A 21,218-nucleotide genomic window follows, 5' to 3' on the forward strand; every position below is an offset into this window, starting at 1 on the left:
GCCCATCTCTTATCGATTAAAGACATCAAACAAGGAACTCTGGTTTATTTTCGTTGCCTTATTCAGCATCTAACATTTTCAAGGTTTCCATTACTGACGTGTTTATTCACCTTATTTGTTTCACGCTCAGCATTTGAATCAAACAGACGTTCGCGTCTGGTAATCTCTCCCATCCCCCGCCCCGTCTCTTTTTCTTGGGATCTTAACCAGCACGATCTTGCTCGGAATACTAGCGGGGGGGGAGGGGGAAACAGGCTTTTCAGAGTCATTTCAGCATGTGGATTGTTTTAGAAGTCAGGGAGCTCGTCCCGCAGAATTCCGTCTGGGAGGCATAATCAGCCCCCCTCGCTACACTTCGTTCCATTAATGAGTAGTTAACAAATATTCGTCTAAAATGCGGCTTGCACGCAGGAAAAAGCAGCCCAACCGCAACTTAACCGCGAACAGTAATATGTTTCTATTTATCCAGGGGCTCAAGTTAAACAACGTGTGATTGGTCACTTGGGATAAGTACCAATCATTAAAAAGAACAACAACAATAATAATAGTAATAAACCACCCTCACTCTGAAATCGAAATGGGGCGGGGTGGGGGGAGTAAGACCAACTGTTCCAGGTAGGTGTATGTACATGTATTAATTTGCAGCATGTATACAAAATTATATACAAAATATCTTGGGGGTCTTGTAGATGGGACAATACAGCACAGACAGGTCAGGATATTTAAAATAGAGTTTCGGGGAGTTTAAATATCAGCTTTCAAAGTCCCCCCCCCTTCCAGTGAGATAAAATATTTGCCGCCAAAATATCTGATTCAGGTAGAAGAAGAAAAATATCTCCAAAGTCAGGTTTTAGTATAGCACTTGCTGGGCATTAAAAATAATAACAGCAACAATAATAACAATAATCATGGTAGATGCTTATAACAACTGACACTATATAATTGTGTTTTAAACGTGGTGTTCCCCAGAAACCTACAACTAATACATAACATAGAGAAGAAGGGAAGAAACACACACTCACACAAATAAAAGAAGTCTAGTAAACTATTGAATATCCATTGACAAGAAAAATCACGCGCATAATATATGAGACATAAACCCCGGCATGCTTTGCTCCTGGAAACTGGGACCTGGGCCCCCAAGTCGGTTGCTTGGTCTGAGATAGCTACCGAAGTTCCTGCAGCAGCTGATGTAGCTAGGGACAGAAGTATAAGGAAGGAAGATCTGATTTATGAACGGATGGTGTTTTCTCAAAGGAAAGTCACCTTAGGTAACGTGCAAGGAGGGGGAGGGGAGGGGGAAAGCGTACTGTCTCTTTAAAGCCAAGTTGCTATCTAAACACAAGTAAACAGAGTGGTGGAAAAGAGAGTGGAGGCGGGACTTCAGGGGCGGTCTCAGAACTTTACAACCTCTGAACGTTCGGCGCTGGGCGTGGTTAGAATGCTCAAGCCGTGAACATTCGAATAGTTGCGGCTTGGGGTGGGACTTGCGGGCGGGGACAGAGCTGCACGCCACTTGAACTGCTGAAATGTGATGGACCCGGGAGGGGGAGTTCCAGACTTGTATCAAGCTTCGCAGGAGTCGAAGGCGAGAAGCTCAAAAGGGAGGACGACTAGGGAGAGCAGGTCTATGCAGGGTCACCCGAGCGAGCCGGGACTTTACTCGCTGCCGAGCAGCCTGAAGAGGAGCGCCAGCCCGCTAAGCCGCCGGGCTGACTCTTCCAAGTCCTTCTGTAACATGCCAGAAGCCTCCGGGACTCGGCTTTGCTGAACTCTGGTGGACTTCTCTGCCTCTTCCGCGTGGATCTAATGACAGGTCCGAAGCGCTAAGAGCGCCGGGCGAACTTGGTTTTGCGAGGCCCTTCGGAAGAAGGTCGCAAGTGGGAGGTAAGTCTCTTTCACCCGCATCTTGACAATCCCGAAAGGTGTCCTGAAAAGCAGGCGCTTCGGGTTTCAGCACCGACGGTATGGAATTGCAGAAATGCCCGTCCTGAACTTGGAGGTCCAGCCGCAAGGAACCCCAAACCGATATTTTGCCTCCGAAATAAATCTGCCTTCGGTGCAAACGGTCCAGAAATGGGTTTCTCTCGTATAAACCATTCCTTGCGTACGTTCTGAATGCATTGTCTTAAAAACATGGTCACCCGAAAGGTCTGAAGTAGATGCTTGCAGCTGCAATCCTGTACACACCACGTACCTGGGCGTAAGCTCCACTCAACCCAGTAAGACTTACTCCCAGGTAAGACATGCCTAGGGATCCGGCTGCATTTTGCTTTGCCTCTCAGCTCCAGCACTCTGGGAGACTTCACGTTTACTTTCGATTTGACTCTCTGCGGTTCACCCTAGGACAGGGGCAGCTTTTAAGATAAACCAATCAAGGTTACACATGGCCCTGCGATTTTCCGCGCGCTCCAGAACCTTTCGGATCTGGTTAACGGCCTCCAGCCCCCGAAAACGTGCACCTTCTCGAGGCTTGCACGACCCCACTAGACAAGTTGGTCGTTAAATAAATCTTGAGTAAAGACTTTGCCCTTTCCTTTTCTTGGTTTGATTTACACCCAGCGCAAGATAACCTTTAGGGACCCCGAAGCAAGCTAAACAGCTCTCTCTCTCGCTTTCACACACCATCTCACACACACACACACGATCAGATCACACACACTGGATCTCTCCCTATCTCGAAAAGTTGGTGGTGCATCTGATAATTGAGGGTGGACGATGTATGTGTGATAATAAGCCCCACTCCCGACCTTCCATCGGCAGGAACTCCAGCGGTTGGTTCTTTCACTCTCGCATCAAAGCAAAGGCGACTTTCCCTGCTTTTAAGTCGTGGCCATCGGAAGCACTCGAAAAGGGGAAGCCGCGCCAGCCAAAGATCACATCGCGGGAAGAACCTTGTTCAGTAGACACCGACCTTAATTAAATTAAGGATTCGGAGTGGAAAGGGAAGTGGCTGTGTCTAAATAACATCCGTGCTTGATTCGCAGCCTGACTACCAGCCGACCTCTCAAAGGAAAACACTCTACTTCTGGCCTAATTCCTCTCTCTCCTCCCCCCACCCCCTTTTCTGGTTCTCTCGTTTGGCACCTCGGTGTATTTACTTTTATGCTGTGCTACTGATTTCAAGGGAACTAGGCGTGTGAATTTAGGATCGCAGCCTACAAACTCGATCAGAGAGGAATTGCTGGTATATGGCCAGCTTTCCCCACACAGACACCCAAACCGATATATTTAGACTGGGAGAAATGCATTTTACAGAAGGATATGTCTGCGTGATTCTATGAAACAGAATATAGCCACAGGCCCCGTGTAAATGGGGGAAATGTGTTAGTAAGAGTAAAGAGTAAAGAACATTTAAATTATTCTGTGCTTACCCAAAAGGTCCATGTCTTCGCGCTATGTTTTACAGCCGTTGTGTTGTTCATTCGATAAACGAGGAAGTGATTATATCTCATATAGTATCTACATGCCTGCTTTTAACGTAACTTTAGTTTAAATAAAATAACTCAAGGCCGCAATGAAAATCCTAATGAATCAATCAATGGGACAGGCTAGTGAGCAAATGTGTTTAGGACCCACTTGGATAAGCAGGTTCTGCCGAAATCGCCACTATTCCTTCCAAATAAATGTATATAGGTCCCTTAAAACTACCACCTTACGCACACTTGAAAAGAAGTGTGTCATTTAAATAAATGGGACTACCTCCAAGCAAGCATCCATGGGATTGTCGTTTTGCTTTGAGACGGGAAATGTTTGCTTTCTCTACAAAAATTTTAAAAAACCCACCAATGTTCTCATCAAAGAGCAAATGTATACTTTTCTATAATACCTTATTCTTGTCTATAATACCTCACACGAATTCCAATAAGGAACGAAAATAAATAAGCAGATTTTTAAAAATCTCCTTCATAGGTGCTTAATAATAATTTTAAAAACGAAACAGTTAACTATATCACTGTCTTTAGGTTGACAGCCTCATAGTTCAGTACTGCCCCGCAGATTCCAGGCAGGTTTACTTTGACAGGAACTTCCATTGAGTTTCAGTGGGATTCACGTTCACATCGTGTGTTGAACAGTGCAATCCTTAGAATGGGAGTAGGAGGCAAATTCTTCCTTTAAAAATGGGACTGACTTCTTGATAAATGGGCTTTAGGAGATCTGTACGTGTGAGACATTCGTAAAACAAGTCAACCATTCCAGAAGCCTACAAGGAAAACGCGCTCTTGGAATGCGCGTTGCCCCCCAATTTGCTTGGAAACAAATCCCATGAATCAGTGGGACTTATTTCCTCATCGTAAATGTGTATGATGTCAGTGTGTTTGGGGAAAAGATGCGAAAAAATAGCTCAGTATCTCTTGTATAAATGCGCAGGCATAATCTCGGTACTCTGCTGTTATGCACTAGATCTATTTTTTAATACGAAGCAGGAGCTTTTAAAAATATTTGATCCTGAAAATCTGAGGGAGAATTCCAGTTTTTGGAAAACACACGTTCCCGTTTCTCTGTCCTAAACTGCGGGTGGTGGGGGTGGTGGAGTGGAATTCGCCATTATGCTTTAAATAAATAAAATAATTCGGATGTGTAGGATTCCCTTCTGGTCGTTTGGGAAGGACCCCCTGGAAGTAGGAAATCGCTTGAGTTGAAATAATTGAAAACCCAGCAGGAAAGTAAAGGAAACCCACTATTAACACCGAATTTGGGAGTTCATGGAGGCGTCTATCATGACTCTCAATGCAATGCGGTTCTGGTGTGTGTGTGTGTGTGTGTGTAAGAGAGGGGGGGTAGGAAATCCCTTAATTTTTTTTAATTTTTTTTTTAAGGGAAAGTGATGAGTGGTGGGAAAGTTGATTAGGAATGGAGTTTACAGTTTCGGTTGAATGGGCTGAGTGAAACCCTCTGACTGTCACACACCTCTTATTAACTCCCTCCCTGCTCTCTCGGATCGCATACCACAGACAAGAAGGGGGTTTGTTGCATGAATTTAAAAGGCCCCTATTCCCTGCGAGCCACAAAGTGCTTGGACCAAGAGAAAAGACGATCCCAGGGCTATGAGACCCTTCATCATCTTGATTACCCAACACTTGATGCAAGGCAAGCCCATTAGATACGTCTACACACACAAGCCGCCAGAAATCTCTGACCTCCCGCTCTCCTTGGAAAAGGGGCCGTACTGAGGCCTGCAGCTGGGACTAAATGACTCTGAATCCTGCACATTCGAGACCATTTAATCCAGACTGGTCACCCATTCACACGGATGGGGATGAACCTCGGGGGCTGGCTTGTTTGCTCGTTTTATATTGAACGCAATGTGTTACGTGGAAAGAATGGTCCCCAGGTAGATTCTTTCCACTCTCCCCCCACTCCCCACTGCGTTGGTGAATATGTGCAACGTGGTTTCTAATCCGCATTCTTGGATTCAGAAATGAATTCTTGGATTCCCGATGAACGAAACAAGCGTTATTTAAAGGCTTGTTATCCTGTGAGCGCCTTTCAGTTGGGGTGATTTAGAAGGTACCTCGGGATCCATTAGCGAAGCGCATCTGAAAAGGACATTTTTTGTGTGTGCGTGTGCCTGCGTTTGGGGGGTGGGAGAGGAAGAGGAGAACAGATGTGGTCGAGTCGAGCTGTCCCAGCAGCTTTGAAAATTGTAACTCCCAATTGGATTTTAGTGCCTCTTTATTTTCTCTCTCTCTGGAAGTCTCACGTTTCCCACACTCCTTTCAAAACTCTGAAAAGAGGTTCCAAATGTAGTAAGACAGCGGGGCAGGGACGAGCCAAGTTCTGGAGCAGAAGCCGCCACAAAACGACAGTCCTCCAGAGGAGAAAATAAAGTTCACATGCTCTTGAGGGGGCTGGGCGGAGCCTGTCAATGATCCACTTCAACTTGAGGGATTTATTAGGACACCCTCCGCCCATCTCACTCCCTGTTGTGTCCCCTGCCCCCACCTCCCCCGGAGGTCCCGGATCGAGGCCCTGCTGCGGCCTGAATCGGGCCCCTTCCTTGGTGGCCCACCTTGAGGCTACGAGCCCACGTGGGAGCCCCAGCCCGGGGCCTGGGCCTGTTCCTTGTCTGTCCCCGGTGGCGGCGACCATAATAGGAGCTGCAGCAAAGTCGAACCAATTGTGTACGACGTTGCCGGTGCGTGCGGGCTGCTCTCCCTGAATCCGAGCGGAGGGGTGGGTGGGTATTCCCATCATGGGACCGGAGGCTCGACTGCGGAGCAGGCCTGGGCGAGGGGAGGGATCCTGCTGCCTCCCTCCGTCTGTAGAGGCCTGGCCTCGGCTGGCCTGGCCCCCGGAGGCTGCTGGAAGCGCAGGGCCTCGTTGGCCTCCCTCTCCTCTTGGGTGGCGTCACTGGCTGCCTGGGCCAGCTGGAAGGGATCTGGGAAGAAGGCGGACTTGCTGAGGACCTGCTGCAGCGCTGGGAGGGTTGGAGGCCGAAGAGAAGTGCGGCTTCTCCCCCCTCTCAATTATCTTGATGAATGAGTTGTGGCTGAAGGAAGAAAAATAAGCAGGCCGCGGGGGAGAAAGCGGGCAGCGCTGTCAAGCCCACCAGAGCCCCGGCCAAGGGCCACCCGACCCGCCACCTCCCTCCCCACGTTTGCAGAACTGCCTCGGCCTGGCTTCGCCTTCGCAAGCCGGCTTTTGCTCGCAGGTTTGGGGAGGGAGGCTCAAAAGCCAACCCGAGGCCTGGCCCTGCCAGCAGCTTCAAAAGCCCGCGAAGGTTCAGCCCCTGGACAGGCGGTCTGAACGCGCACCCGGGTCCTCCTCACGATTCACAGCCCAGGCCAGGGGGTTCTTCTGAGGCGGCCGAAAGAGCTGTTTCCAAGCAGGCGCGACAAGAATCAAAGCGATTACAACCGATTATGAAAGGCCCTTGATTGTACATAAGGTGCTTCTACGATCGGGGCGCCCCTTCATCCCGAAGGAGGCCTTGGAGGCTAACGAGCAATCCACAAACGCTGAATATAAAATAGACAGAGCTAGCTCCGAATAGGGAGGGTAGGCAGATTCCCCCCCCCCTTTTCATTCACGCTTCCGAGCTAAGAAGAGCACAAACCGAGGAGCTTGTTTGCGTGGCCTGGTGTGTGCCTTTGCTTTGAATACAACTCTAGTTCTATTTCTTGCAAGCGAAATTTCAAGGCCTGGGCTTCTCCAATCCGCAGTATATTTATTTGAAAGAAATGTCCACTAAGGCGAACGAGCCTAAATATATTCACTTGGACTTATATTCTACTAATTTAAATGGCGTTTTCTCCCAAGGAAGCACAGAATCCCAACAGCTTTGCCCGCAAGCTAAGCTGCCATCTTATGCGCGTTTCGTTGGGACTACGTCTCCTTGAATTAAATAGGCTTTCCTAGGGGGGAAGCGGGATGCACGGCTCGGGGCTGCCCGCCGCCTGTTTAAAACTGGGCACGTCTGTCAACTTTTGTTTTCCTTTCCTCGAATTAAAACCCCTCATCCAGGCAGAAGCAGCATTAATTGATTTGCTTCTGAGTACGCATGCTGCCTACGATTGCATCCACAAAAACGTTAAGTGGAGTGCCTGGATTTCAAGGGGCTGCATGTCCTTACTCATGTTCCATGTGGTGCACGTTCAAGAAGCGTGTGCGTGGATTGGCATGCCCTCTGTTGCTGCTAGTAATGGATGGGGCCGTAGAAGTGATCTTAAGGGGTCACATGTTTGTTCTAACGTTAACCGCTTTAACTTTAGCCCCTACTTTCCGCCCTCTTCTGCCCTAGCGCCCCCCACAGAGAGGAGATCCAGGAGTGTGTCGCTTTTTCTTTGGGTTATCTTTTCTGGGTTCTCTTTCCCAGATCCTGGCATGAAATGCCGACGACTGCCAGTGAAGGGGCTTAGAGTCTTAGCAGAGGTCAGGATGTTAACTCTGAGATCTTAAAGCCGCCTATTCCCAACAAAAGTCCATTCGGGATGGCTCCGGAATAAGCAGGTGGAGAATCGCAGCCGAGGCTGGTGCAATGCTTGCACGGATTTAGGAAGCCGGCCAGTACTTGGACAGAGGTCAGGAGTACACTTGTAAGGACGCACAGACAGGCTCCCATAGTTACGCCCAAGGCAAGGCCACACAAACCGCCCATGCAAACCATCCGCAGTCGCAAAAAGTTCGAGTCCTCCTGAGTCTGCGCGGCACATTGTGCGCTCTTGCCCTTGTAGTCAGCTCTGCCGCAGTGCAATCCTCATTCACCACACAGATTCAGAAAGGGCGTCCTGATGAAATCAATGCGATGTCAGCTCTTCTGCATTTTATTGTTGCTTTTAAGTTTCTAGTCCTCGTGCTCGTGACAGGCACACATTCTAAGTCGCTCTAAACCAGAAGACTTTGTCCTATGGTGTCATTGCAGTCTGGCACTTCGCAGAATATACCACGTAACTTACCCCGTTCTAAATAAACTAAACGAAATAAATAAATGTGCCTGTGTGTATTTCCAGCCACATTCCAAAGCACGTGGTTCTTCTAGGAGAGGCGCCTTCCGACTTTTTATCATTTGAGTCCTCTCTGCTGGTTGGCAGCTTTTCACTTGCTCGCTGCCCTAGCGCCCCCATATCGCTTTGGTGATCAAGCCTCCGTTTTGCTCCATCTCCCCAGTGTCGCCAGTGTGATAACTTAATTTGCTGTTCTGCCTGTGGTTTTCCTGCCTCCTTCCCTGCTGGCTTTTGCTATGTTGATGCATCGTTTTACATTACACTATAGCCCCCTTCACACGTGATATTCAACACAACTACAATATGTGAACAGTGTAGTGTATGCAAGTACATATCTACAGTTCATACATAGGCTTCCTATCTGTGCCCTGCACTTGAGGGACCTGTACCCAGGTTCACTTTTAGAATGAGGGCATGTACAGCCATTCACACAAAGATGTCTACAGGCGAACAGTGTCTGTTCATAATGTCTGATTAGGGCTTCTAACTTAAGACGCATTTCAATCCTGAATCAAGGCCCCTTCTTACAATTCCAAATCGACTGGTGTTGCCACACCTCGAATAACATCTCCAGGGGTCAAGAAATGTTGGCTCTGTTCACCAGCAGACAAATATTATTTACTCATTGAGTTATATTGATATTCTGCTGATAAGGTTTCCCCCCGCTCCTCAGGCATCATTTTCCACTCGTCACAGACAAGTGGACTTGTGCATTTCCTGAGCCCTGAACATGTCTCTTTTTGTCCCTCCGTTTGTCTGTCTTAGGATCTGCGTCCCAGAGGCAAGAGGCGCCGGGGCTGCGCTCCGACCTGCAGGTCCTCTCCAGCCAGCCAAAGCCAAGCCAAGCCAAGCCCAGGCCAGTCCCGGCAGGATGGGGAGCAAGGCCCTGCCGGCGCCGATCCCGCTGCACCCTTCGCTGCAACTGACCAACTACTCCTTCCTGCAGGCGGTCAACACCTTTCCGGCCGCCGTCGACCACCTGCAAGGCCTGTACGGCCTGAGCGCCGTCCACACGATGCACATGAACCACTGGACGCTGGGCTGCTACGCCGCCGCCGCCACCGCGGCCACGGGCGGTGGCAGCAGCGGGCCGGCGGAGATCAGTCGCTGCTCGGCGCTGAGCGAGATGGCGGCGGCGCAGGGGCTGGTGGAGCGCTTCCCCTTCCCGGCGCTGCCCTTCGCCACGCACCTCTTCCACCCCAAGCAGGCCGCCGCCATCGCCCACGTCCTGCCGGCCCTGCGCAAGGAGCGGCCCCGCTTTGACTTTGCCAACTTGGCAGCGGCCGCCACCCAAGAGGACCCCCCCAAGGCGCACCAGGCGGCTGTGGCAGCGGCGCAGGCGCACGGCGAGTTGGCCAAGCTGGGCGGCCCCCTGGCGGCGGCGCTGGGCAAACTTTCCCCGGACAGGAAGCCGGCGCGCGGCAGGCTGCCGTCGAAGACCAAGAAGGAGTTCATCTGCAAGTTCTGCGGCCGCCACTTCACCAAGTCCTACAACCTGCTCATCCACGAGAGGACCCACACGGACGAGCGGCCCTACACGTGCGACATCTGCCACAAGGCCTTCCGGAGGCAGGACCACCTCCGCGACCACAGGTCAGCAGCCGCCCTCGCCTGGCCGGGGAGGGGCCGCGGGCTGCAGTCAGCCGGCTGCCCGGGGCATCTCAGGCCGCCTAGCCATCTGCTGCCTGTCGCACTCTGGCCCCACTGCGTAACAAAGAAGCCTCTTAGCAGAGGAGTGGTGGCAGCTGGGAGGCGATGCTGCGAACCTGCGACGTCCGCGGGTTCGAATCTCGCCTGTGCCTTGAACGCCCTAGGATGGCCTTAGGGACGTCCGTCAGCCAAAGCCCACCCCACCCCCGCACTCGCCCCGCTCTCTGAGTCTCCTGTGCGCAATATGGGAATAATAGCCATGTGAAAGAGATCAAGGAAGGCCCTTTGGGAAACTGTCTGGCTGCAGTGGCAGCACCAGGGGAAATACAATCACGGAAGGGGCGAAGTCGACTTGTAGGTGGGCGGGCTGTTCCACATGTTAGACCTTCTGAAACAGAAAAGGAACGGGGGGCGGGGAGGGGGCAAGGCACTTTTCTGGGGGAGGCACTTGCCACCCCTCTGGCCCTCTGGAGCTGCTTTCCCGTGGCTGCAATCCTATGCACACTTTGCTGGGAGTAAGTGCCATGGAACCTATTGGGGTTTACTTTTGAGTAAATGCACATGGCCTTGCGCCGTCAGATCCTGAGAGATGAAACTGAAGAAAGCGGCTGGTTAAATTACCCAGTAATCATACGACTAAGTTAGGAGTTACTCTAAAGGAGAACTAAATTTCAGTAGGCTCTCCAATAGAGTCAAGTTAAACCAGGCTGCCAGCCCCTGAGATCAGGGAAGCGCCTTGTAAGGAAAGCCCTTTATAAATGCTAGGCATAGTATATTATTCATGGAGATCAGTAGCGTTTATTTCCAAGGGGATGCAATCGGGGTTTGGGGTCGGATTTCCGCGGAAATCAGTGCCACTGACCTGAAGGGGGCTGATGGAGTTTGAAGCAGGCCCCTGACATTCCCATGGCAGAAGAGTCCCACTGGCTTCTAGTGGGGTGACGAACTTGGAAGGGAGTCCGTGGTCTTGCATGGAGCTTATTTCCGACCCAGCTTAGAATCGCGGTGCAAACGGCAGAATCCCCGGAGAAAAGTTCTGTAACAGGCCAATATATCCTTCAGGGCTCTGCGTCTTTCCTCTGTTGGCCACTCTTACTCGATTCTGCCTCTTTGCTTGCTGTTTTAGTTCCGGCCTGTAACTTTATAACCGTGAAGGGCTGCTGATCACAGCGGTATTTTTTCCCCCTCTGGAGGAAAAGGAAAGGGGGGGGGCACTATTAAATACCAAAAGAAATGAAGAAGCGGCAAATACAAAACAAAACAAAGCAACTCACAAAAAAAGAGAAAACATCTTCAGACAATCTACAATTTAGTAATGTTGATCAGAATGGGGACGGGGAGGGGATGTACCCCCTGAAAGGAATACTTCCCATCGCTAATGGGATGTTTACTGTCTTCTGTCCCCTACTCCCCCGGCAATAGATGGTATTTACAATGTGTTTGGAACAATGCAGATGAACAAATCAGCCTTTCTTTATGGGGAGCCCAAGAATGTCTGGATCCCCTCTTTCCCTGCCCCCACCAAAAGACAACAATTGTGGGCCCGATCCTACTGGGCCTGTAAAGTTAACAGCAAAATTCCTGCTGGCATGGAGGGTGCCGGCAAGAGCCTCTGTTTTTCTCTACTTTGGATTGTGCAGTGCCAGCCTATGCATGTTTACTCCTGCAGTAAGTTCCACCACATTACATGGGCCTTATCTTCATGTATGTATGCATAGGATTTCAGCCCTACAGCGCAAGCCTACCCTCAGAAGTAAGTTACTTTGAGATCAGTGGGACTTACTCCCTAGTAAGTGTGCACAGGATTGCAGCCTTAGGCAAGCAATCGTATACACACTTAAGATAAAATCCCATGCAACATAGTAGGATTTACTTCTGAGTAAACTTTCATAGGCTTGCGCTGTGAATCTGTTAGAGCAAGTCAGTTAAGCATTAAGAAGAATTACTAGGTGGTGGCAGTAAAGTATAAAGGAAAGAATGGGGAAGTTGGCTCAGGATGAAGTGTCCTTTTTTCAGACTTGAAATGCCATAGAGGCTGCAGGTTGTTGTGGCTTTTGCTGTGTCTACAGATACTGATTCCAAATGCCTGTATTGGCTTCCAGGTATATCCATTCCAAAGAAAAACCATTCAAATGTCAGGAATGTGGGAAAGGATTTTGCCAGTCCCGGACTTTAGCAGTTCATAAAACTTTACACATGCAGGTAAGGTTAGCTCTTTCACTTTAGAGAGTTATTTAAAGCTTAATTCTGTTCTAATTCTTGATACTGTGTGGATATAAAATTAAATGTGCAGTGCAAGTCTAAGCATGTTTACTCAGAAGTAAGTCTGTCTGTGTTCAATGGGACATGTTCTCAGGCACATGGGGCAAGTGTACTCAAGTATGTGGGTTTTCTCCTAGGTTTGTTAAGCACTTTGAACTTTCCCTGGTACTTAGTCTCACTGGTCACCATGGGACTTACTTCAGAATAATTCTTAAGAGTAAATAATATTAAGTAGGAGATTGAATGCTATGTATATTTATTCTGAAATAAGTCCCACTGTGACCTGAGAGACAGACTCTCAAGCAGTGTTCCTTCTAAGGCATGCGAGTGTGCACATACTCACACATTTTTTGATGTTCACTCAATTTTAGGTCCCACTCAGGTTGAATCAGGAATGCCCCATTCCGAATGCATGTGCACACTCACCGCTTTGATACTGCTGCCCAGAACAAAATTCATTCCGCACACAGATGAAAAAAATTAGAGAACACTGCTCCTACCTGCAACCTTGGAGAAGCCGCTGCCAGTCTGTGAAAACAATATTGAGCTAGATAGACCAATGGTCTGACTCAGTATATGGCAGCTTCCTATGTTCCTAAAACTGCAAAGTATTTAACCCAATACTTGAGAATACTATTTATTCTGAAATAAACCCCACGGGAACTAGTGACACTAATTCACAAAGAAAGTGCAAAGTATTGGGCTTTTAGTTACTTACTGGCTAATAATAAAATAAACCCAACCCACCATGAATTTTGTTTGAAAATTTCTTTCAGTACCTCAACATGTAGAAAGCAAAACAGGAAGTACCTCCTTTGTTTAAAATCATTTAATGTCTTTAAGGCTTGTACCTCCTTTTTAAAAAGTCATTTAATGTAAAGTAATTTAAATCAGTTCAAGTTACTTCTTAGAGAAAACTAGATTCCTGGATAATAATAATATTGAATAAGCTTGCATTAAGTCTAACAGGTTGGAATCCTAGCCACCCTTAACTGAGGATATGTCCCTAGAATTTAGTGTGACTTGCTTTCAAATAAAAAAGTATAAGCTCAGTCCACCTAGGTTCATTTAAGACCTGTGGATTCCATCACTGGAAAAGGTTCAACAAGAAAGTCTGGAGCTTCCGAAACAGCCTGTAAAACTACTAGATTAGATGTGTTGTCTGTTTGAAAAACTCAGATGGAGAAGACTTGCTTTGTAGCATGCTTCTCCCACCTAGAGGAGGCAACCCTCCCTGAGAAGCTGGGGGATTAGCAGGAAACATTTTTTTCTGTAGATCCCAAAGATGGTGACATATGATGAAGTGAGAAGAACTGACATTGACTGGCAGGAAGATATCAGCAGTTAAAGCTGTAATCTTAAGCACATTCACTAGGGAGTAAGTCTAGAACGCAGTGGAATTCATTTCTGACTAAATATCTACTTATAAAGTATCAGGATCTCGTATCTCTGGCAGATAAGTGGCCTGCCTGCACCTGGATTGCATAAGCATTTATTTGGAAGTAAACTCTCTCTGAGCTCAGTAGAATTTACTTTCAAGTAAAGTGCCAGTCTTAAGCATATTTACCAGAATATAAGCCCTGGTTTTTTGTGGGGTTTTTTTGTTTTAACATATGCTGAATTCCACCTTTCTTCCAAAGAGGTCAGGTCTGCAAATGTGGGCCTCTGCCTCAAAAGATCTTTACAAAAACTCTGTGAAATAGGTTAGGCAAAGACATACCTAGTAGGCCAACTCTGTGGCTGAGGAAAGACTTGAATCCAGGCCTCCCTGGTCTAACCCCAATTTATACCCACTAGAATTTTAAACCTAAACACATTTAACTAGTGGGTAAGGTAAAGTGTCTGGTGACCACAGAGCCCTGTGGTTGTCTTTGGTAGAATCCAGGAGAACTGGCAACCTCTGGCTTGCTAGTCAGTTCATTTCCCTGCTGAGCCATGTGGGTAAGCCCCATTAAATGCAGTGGGACTTATTTCTGAGTATACATGCCTGGTTGGCTCTCCCTTACACTTATTGGGACTTTCTTCTGAGTAAACAAGGTTATGATTGGGTAGCAAGCATGCTAGCCCCTCTCAAAAAATGCAATCCTATGCATATTTATCAAGAATAAATCCTACTAAACTGGTTTTTTTTTCAAGTAAACGTGCATAGGACCAGGTTGTAAATGCATCCACAGCGTAATCCTGCATATATTTGCTTAAATACATTCTATTGTATTCAGCAGTGCCAAGTAAATGTATAAAATTGCAGGCTGATAGGACTCACAGCTAAGTATTGGTGTTTAGGATTGCAGCATCAGGTTTGTGTGTGTGTTTAGCAATGTAAAAAGAGTACCAAAAAAGGGAGAGAAGGGTGGGAAGTGCAATGAGAAAATTAAAATTAAGACAATTCAATCCAGGTAGTTTGTAAAGGGTTTAATCCTTTGCTTGCTTCAAATCTGAACAGGAATCTCCACACAAATGCCCTACATGTGGAAGAACCTTTAATCAAAGAAGTAACCTGAAAACTCACCTTCTCACCCATACAGACATCAAGCCCTACAACTGTGAGCAGTGCGGCAAAGTGTTCAGGAGGAACTGTGATCTGCGGAGGCACAGTCTAACTCACACCCCACGGCAGGACTTCTAGAGCAGCCGAGAACAGGGAGCTAACTCTGGCTCAAGGACTTGAACTGTAGAGAGACCTTTAAGCCCGCGCTCAGGTGCATGCGGGCCCGATCCTCCATCCCTTGGCTCCGGCCAACTCCTCTAAGGGAAGTGAGGAGGGGGGAGTGGAAGTGACACCGGCCCCACTCTTCTCCCCACACCAAGGACGCAAGCTGATCTCTTGTAGATAATCGCATCATAGCTCATTTTAGAGCTCTGTACAGAACGTGGTGTAATGTGTTTGCTTCCTTTTGTCTTACCAAATGCACACTGGTAACAAACAGAAATCTGGGAGTGAAAAGAAACCTTTTTCAAAGTGTATTTCAAAATAAACCACCCCACCCCCCCAACATTATTTCACTTTTGGTTTGTGTCATTCATTCGTCTCTTCAATCTTTTTCTCCTTTTTGTGCCAACTAAAAAACGAGTCACTTTTAAAGGGGTAAATGATTCAACTGGATTGAGCATTTGCATCTTAGAAGTGTGGTCTGTAACAGAGGTGCAGATTCCTCCCACTAAGCATCTGAGAAGTTCCCCCTTCATTTTATTGAACTTTCCTCCTGCAAAAGTGTCTTTCTCCCCTGTGGGGGGGGGGGGAGTGAGGAATTGATGCTCCTGAGGCTTGCCCTCTGTCTGCACCTCTGATCAATAGGATAACAACCACCAGAAAAGGACCTATATCTTTCAAGCGTCTTCGAACTAGACAATCCTGATACGGGCGGGCGGAAGACCCACTGAATACGGTGGGACTCCCTCCGGAATAAATATGCATAAGACCGGACTGCAAGGCTGCAATCCTGTTGCACGTCGAAGTAGAAGCGACGGACCTGCTCAACACAATGGCACGTAAAACACGCCGTGTATTGGGCTGCAAAAAAAAAAAAAAAAGTCTGTATATATATATGGCTGCATATTTCCCTTGAAGCGTTTACATTTTAGTGTGCGTGTCTCCGTCCCCCCCTCCCCATTCCAGGACTCCACAGACAAAGATTGAAAGAAAGACAAACGGGGAAGCCTGGAATCTGCTGCAAAAATCCGCCCTAAACCCTAGAATGATTTATTAGTAACTCATTGGCAATCAAGCCCCAGAAACAATCATCAGTGCTTCTCTAAAGATTGCCCGAGATTATAGCCTCTTGCTTAGACTTTGAACGCGGGCGGCAACAGACTGGTTGAGACAGGGACTTTATCCTGCTTGAAGACCAGGCTGCGGGCCTGAGAGCCCTCGGAAGCAAACAGCGGCGGGACGTAAATAAAAGCCATTGGGCGGCGGCGGCGGCATCAGCTGATGGGCAACGCGCGGCCACCTTTTCGCCGAGTTCATCAAAACGCTCTATCGGGCTGCAGGATCTGCTGAATGGGGCCGCGGCCGCCGCCGCCTTATCGGAGCTCGGCGCTGCTGCCTCTGACGAGTTGTTAACTGCGCGAAAGCCATAAAACCATCCCCGTGTCCGATGCACTACGACGGCCCACCAGGACTCCGGCGTTTTCGTCGACGCAGGAGTGCCAGGCAGAGCCGCCTCTGGGACTGTCCTGGGGGGAAAGCGGGACGGGCAAGTGGCAGGACTTAGGGAGGCAGGCGGTGGTCGGAGACCGGAGGCGGAATCGACGTTCAACCGGGGGCTGCCGAAAGTGCCAAAGAGATAGCTCTGGGCAAGCGCCTTCAGGCGGAAGCCTGCCAAGTGAGCACTCTGGCCCGGGCCCCGCCCCGCTTGGGCGGGAAAGACGCCAAAGGGGAGGAGCGAAGGGGAACTTTGGCTGTAGTGTCTGCGCCGGTGGTGGGGTGGGGTGGGCTTGGGTGTCAAGGATGGATGAGGGCAGCCCCCCTCCCCCCCAATTCAGTCTTCCAAGTTCCCCAGGAAGCTCCAACTCTTCTTCCCTTTTTCTTGGCCCGACTTTCAACGTGCATCATTTTAGATTTCAGTGACAAGATTCCCAGCAAGACTATATAGTCACCATTAAATTGCGAAAAATAAATTAAATAAATAAAAACGTGGGGGAGCTTATTCAAAGGGCATGCGTTGGTCAAGGTCAAGGAGTGATTTCTCTTCCCTCCTTCTGCTAAAGGATTTGTGCATTTGATATGCATGCACAGGCTCTTTCACTGTTTCTAACCCTTGTCCCCCAGGCCTGGTCTACTCTACACCCGCAGCAGAATCAGGTGGGAGGGAGGTGGTATAGCAGACTCGACCATTTCAGGCTGCAACGGGAGGGTAATATTTTTAATGCTATCCTGCGCACACACAAAAGAACTCTCTGCAAGTAGAAAACTAGCATAGCAAGAAGGCTGGGACAGATCCTTTCTCCCTGTGTGCTCGATTCTGCTTGTTGGAATTCCCTCGCAACAGAAAATCATTTAAAATGGCATCCTGCAACTACTCTCTGAAGTGGTACAGTCCACCCTACCATTTCAGGATTCTTCCACTTCATTCCGTGGCATGTAAAGACCACCAGACTTCTGCATGGAGAACCAAGGCACTGGGCTGGAGAAATAGAGGCACTCCTAGTCTTGCACAGGGTCTGAAACAAGCTGTACGTGTGAGCCCTGCCTTTACCCCTTCCTAAACGGCATCCCTACAAATAGCTGAGAACGTGTGATGAGGGGGAAGCTCTCCACACATACTCAGAGGCACTCTTCATCATTACTACAGTATTTCATTATGCTTCAGAGCTGAGCCTTTGCTCTGAAAACCAGTGCTGGATCAGAATGACTTGCCTTGAAGATAAGGATAAGTATAACCCAGAGGTGCTCTTACCCCTGGACTTCTGGGACGAAGTCCAGGGCCTCCACACCCCCTTGGGGCCCTGCCCCCCAATCCTTTTTAGTTTGTCCCGGATGGTGTGGGCACGTTAAAAATGTGTTTAAAATACTTTGTGGGAGGGGGTGGGGGGTGGGGCTCCAATAGCCCTGAGGTCCAGGCTCCAAAATTACCTAGGTGCACTTCTGAAAGTACCACCAGCCAATGTTCACAATGCTGTCACCTCAAGTGGCTGTAGCTTGGAGGTACAGCATCTGCTTTGCATACAGAAGGTAGGGCTGGGGACGACCCCCATCTTAAACCCGGGGGAGCTGCTGCTAGTCAGTGTAGACAATACTGAGCTTGGTGGGCCAATGGCCTGACTCAGGAGAAGGCAGCTTCACCTATGCCAGTTCTAAAGTTCCAAACTGGAAAGCTCACATACGATCTGAATACTGGTTAGCCCCCAACCAGGACGTTATTTTACGCAGTGACCCTGTATATTTTATTACAACTGACCGGCTAACCTTTCCATTTGAGACTGAATGTATAAAACCTCTTCCATGTATATTAAAAAAAAAAACAACAACCCCGAGACAGCACTGAGGCAACCCCAGCCCCCTCCCCAAGGCAGCTCTGAGACAACCCCCTCCCCGCGTCACAGTGATGGCCCCACCACTGCCCTGAGCTCCTGCTTTTGTGCCTTTGGCATCTCCTTTCTGCATTTGAAAGAGTTTCGAAGGAGTTAGGGATCTGGTTTGCTGCTTGTTTGCTTATTCGCATTTTTGCTGCTGTGTTTTAATTGGGGTTTTTTTAATATATAGTTTTAGGATTTTACTATAAGGCCCCTTGGCCTGAACACAGAACAAAGAAGGGTACACATGTGTTAAACAAACCAACAAGACATGGGCCTGAGCCAAGGATTCTAGCTAATGGAGAAGCCCAACGTATCACAATAAACCTGAGGCAAGGTGCCAAATGTTGCCTTGCCCCATGCCCCTGGTGGGGAGCAGCCCCTTTTTAAAACCAACCCTTGCAAAGCTTTGAATGTGGCATGGGGGTGAGGGTGAAGAGGAGGGAAGGATGCACCACCTCTCCCCTTCTTGTGGGGAGAAGCTCTCCCTGAAAAGCTTGCAGGCATCAGATTAGTCCTTTGGATAAATCCTCTCCTGGAGAGGAGAGCTGGACTTGTCCCTTTAGCTAAGCAGGGTCCACCCTGGTTGCCTATGAATGGGACACTAGAAGTGTGAGCACTGCAAGATATTCCCCTCAGGGGATGGAGCCGCTCTGGGAAGAGCAGAAGGTTTCAAGTTCCCTCCCTGGCTTCTCCAAGATAGGGCTGAGAGAGATTCCTGCCTGCAACCTTGGAGAAGTCGCTGCCAGTCTGTGAAGACAATACTGAGCTAGATAGACCAATGGACTGACTCAGTATATGGCCGCTTCCTATGTTCCTATGGATGGCAGCCTTTTGTTGTTGGAGGGGCATTTTGTTGCCCTGAGGGCACCCCAATAACCTGCCACCTAAGGTGACTGCCTCACCTCACTTCATGAAAGGGCTGCCCTTGCAAGTCAAGCAGCAGCAACAACCAAATCAGTCCCAGGACACAATAATGAAATATGTGAAGCCAGGGGAGGACCCTTCAGCATGATCAAGCTAAGCTGCCCCGCCTCACTCTAGAACAGAGGTAGACAACCTTGGCCCGTTAGCTGTTGCTGAACTACACCTCCCATAATCCCCAGCTATAATAAATTGTGACTGGGGATGATGGGAGTTGTCGTTCAACAGCTGGAGCGCCAAAGTTGCCTGGTCCTGCTCTAGAATAACCACTGGTCCCCCTAATGAGAATTAGAAGTAAAGCCTCCCAGGGTGGAAAGCATTCTTTCCCATCAACACTGAGCTCTGGTACTTTCCATTGAGAAATTACAGTGTGTGGCTCTGGTCTATTTCCCGTGACTCAGGAAGCCCCCCTTCCCCTTTGCCAGCCCAGGCTAGTATAATTCTCGACCAGTGGTGGTTGGCACCCATTACGGCTGGTGGAGCAGAAAGCAGGGCAGATGTGTGAGTGACTGGGCGGCCTATTTATGCTCTGCCTTCGGCCATGGAGGCATACCCTCCAGAGGGAGGGAGAGAGGGAGGAAGAGGAAGAGGAGGAATAGACTGTTTGCTTGGTGGGGGTGGGTTGCTAGTAGGGCAATGGTCCACCTGCCCGTAGTGACCATCCTCTTCTGCTCTTTGCTCTATATAGGAAGCTGCCATATACTGAGTCAAACCATTGGTCCATCTAGCTCAGTACTGTCTACACAGACTGGCAGCGGCTTCTCCAAGGTTGCAGGCAGGAATCTCTCTCAGCCTCTCTCTCAGCCCTGTCTTGGAGAAGCCAGGGAGGGAACTTGAAACCTTCTGCTCTTCCCAGAGCGGCTCCATCCCCTGAAGAGAAGGTCTTGCGGTGCTCACATGTGGTCTCCCATTCAAATGCAACCAGGGCAGACACCTCTCTTTACTGTCTGCAAAACACTCTCCATTTCTCCCCCTTTTCCCATCCTCGCTATTGAGAAATCACATGGAATTTATTTTCCCTTGCTGCCTATCACAGCTTTTGTCTCTCTTTCTAACACAGCAGGGTTAGAAAACAATTCAAAATATATAAATATGACAAACAGATAACAAACACACACAACAAATAAAAACAATGTACATAGGAACAGAGGAAGCTGCCTTCTACCGAGTCAGGACATTGTTTCATCTAGCTCAGCACTGTCTACACTGACTGGCAGTGACTCTCCAAGGTTCCAAGCAGGAGTCTTTCCCAGCCCTACCTGGAGATGCTGCCAGGGACTGGAGCTGGGACCTCAAATATTCTCACACCTTCTTGGCAGGCATGGCCAGTGCCCACTGGGGTAGGGGGGACGGTGAGGGGATGAGCGTATGGCCAAAACTGCTGCTGCCACCTTTCAGCATCCTGTGGGCCAAGCCTGGTGCCCAGCTTGGCATTCTGTGTGCCTGGCCTACTCCCTTTCCCAGCACGTGCCCCGCCCCTGCCAGTCATGTGCACCACGATAAGCATGCACATTGGCCATTTGAGGGGTAAGTTTTGCCCTGTGCCCCCTCCCCACCCCAAGGCTGGTGTGCATGCACATTGGGCAGCAGGGGCAGGGGGCACGATGGGAAAGAGAGTGTACCAGGCCTGTGGGACACCACAGCAGGCCCTATGCTGGGCCCACAGGATGATGGGTGGCAGTGGTGGTAGCAGTTTTGTGATTTTTGAGGTCACACTCTCACACCCTGACCATCCTCCCTGCCCCAGTGAGCACCAGCTGCCACTGCCAAGAAGATGTGAGAATATTTGAGAAATGCTATAACAAATAATGATGATGACGATGATAATAGAGGAAATAAATATAAACAATTTTCCAATACATGAGCCTGGCTTTGAAGAGACATTCCTAAATGCGACAAAACACCATGGCATGAATGGAA

General features: G+C 49.0%; 1 protein-coding gene across 6 annotated transcripts; it reads left to right on the forward strand.

Moving 5' to 3' along the window:
* Positions 1–1,475: 1,475 nt before the first annotated feature.
* On the forward strand, positions 1,476–15,352 carry OSR2 (odd-skipped related transciption factor 2). Of its 6 annotated transcripts, none has more exons than XM_053251186.1 (4): positions 1,476–1,887; positions 9,213–10,040; positions 12,200–12,299; positions 14,803–15,352. In XM_053251186.1, exons 2-4 carry the CDS (start codon positions 9,319–9,321, stop codon positions 14,983–14,985), a joined length of 1,005 nt encoding a protein of 334 aa, XP_053107161.1. In that variant the 5' UTR covers positions 1,476–1,887; positions 9,213–9,318; the 3' UTR covers positions 14,986–15,352. The 6 variants fall into 6 exon arrangements, with proteins under 6 accessions (XP_053107161.1, XP_053107162.1, XP_053107163.1 ...); XM_053251187.1 differs by lacking the exon at positions 1,476–1,887 and adding an exon at positions 6,064–6,139; XM_053251184.1 differs by lacking the exon at positions 1,476–1,887 and having other exon boundaries at positions 9,195–10,040.
* Positions 15,353–21,218: the final 5,866 nt, after the last annotated feature.

This window comes from Hemicordylus capensis, chromosome 4, assembly GCF_027244095.1.
Source record: "Hemicordylus capensis ecotype Gifberg chromosome 4, rHemCap1.1.pri, whole genome shotgun sequence".
Lineage (NCBI taxonomy): Eukaryota > Metazoa > Chordata > Lepidosauria > Squamata > Cordylidae > Hemicordylus > Hemicordylus capensis.

Bases quoted from the DNA above. Each gene is read 5' to 3' on its own strand.
- OSR2 (XM_053251186.1), top strand. From the start codon at position 9,319: ATGGGGAGCAAGGCCCTGCCGGCGCCGATCCCGCTGCACCCTTCGCTG. The intron at 10,041-12,199 runs GTCAGCAGCCGC...ATTGGCTTCCAG, and splicing joins GACCACCTCCGCGACCACAG to GTATATCCATTCCAAAGAAA. The intron at 12,300-14,802 runs GTAAGGTTAGCT...AAATCTGAACAG, and splicing joins ATAAAACTTTACACATGCAG to GAATCTCCACACAAATGCCC.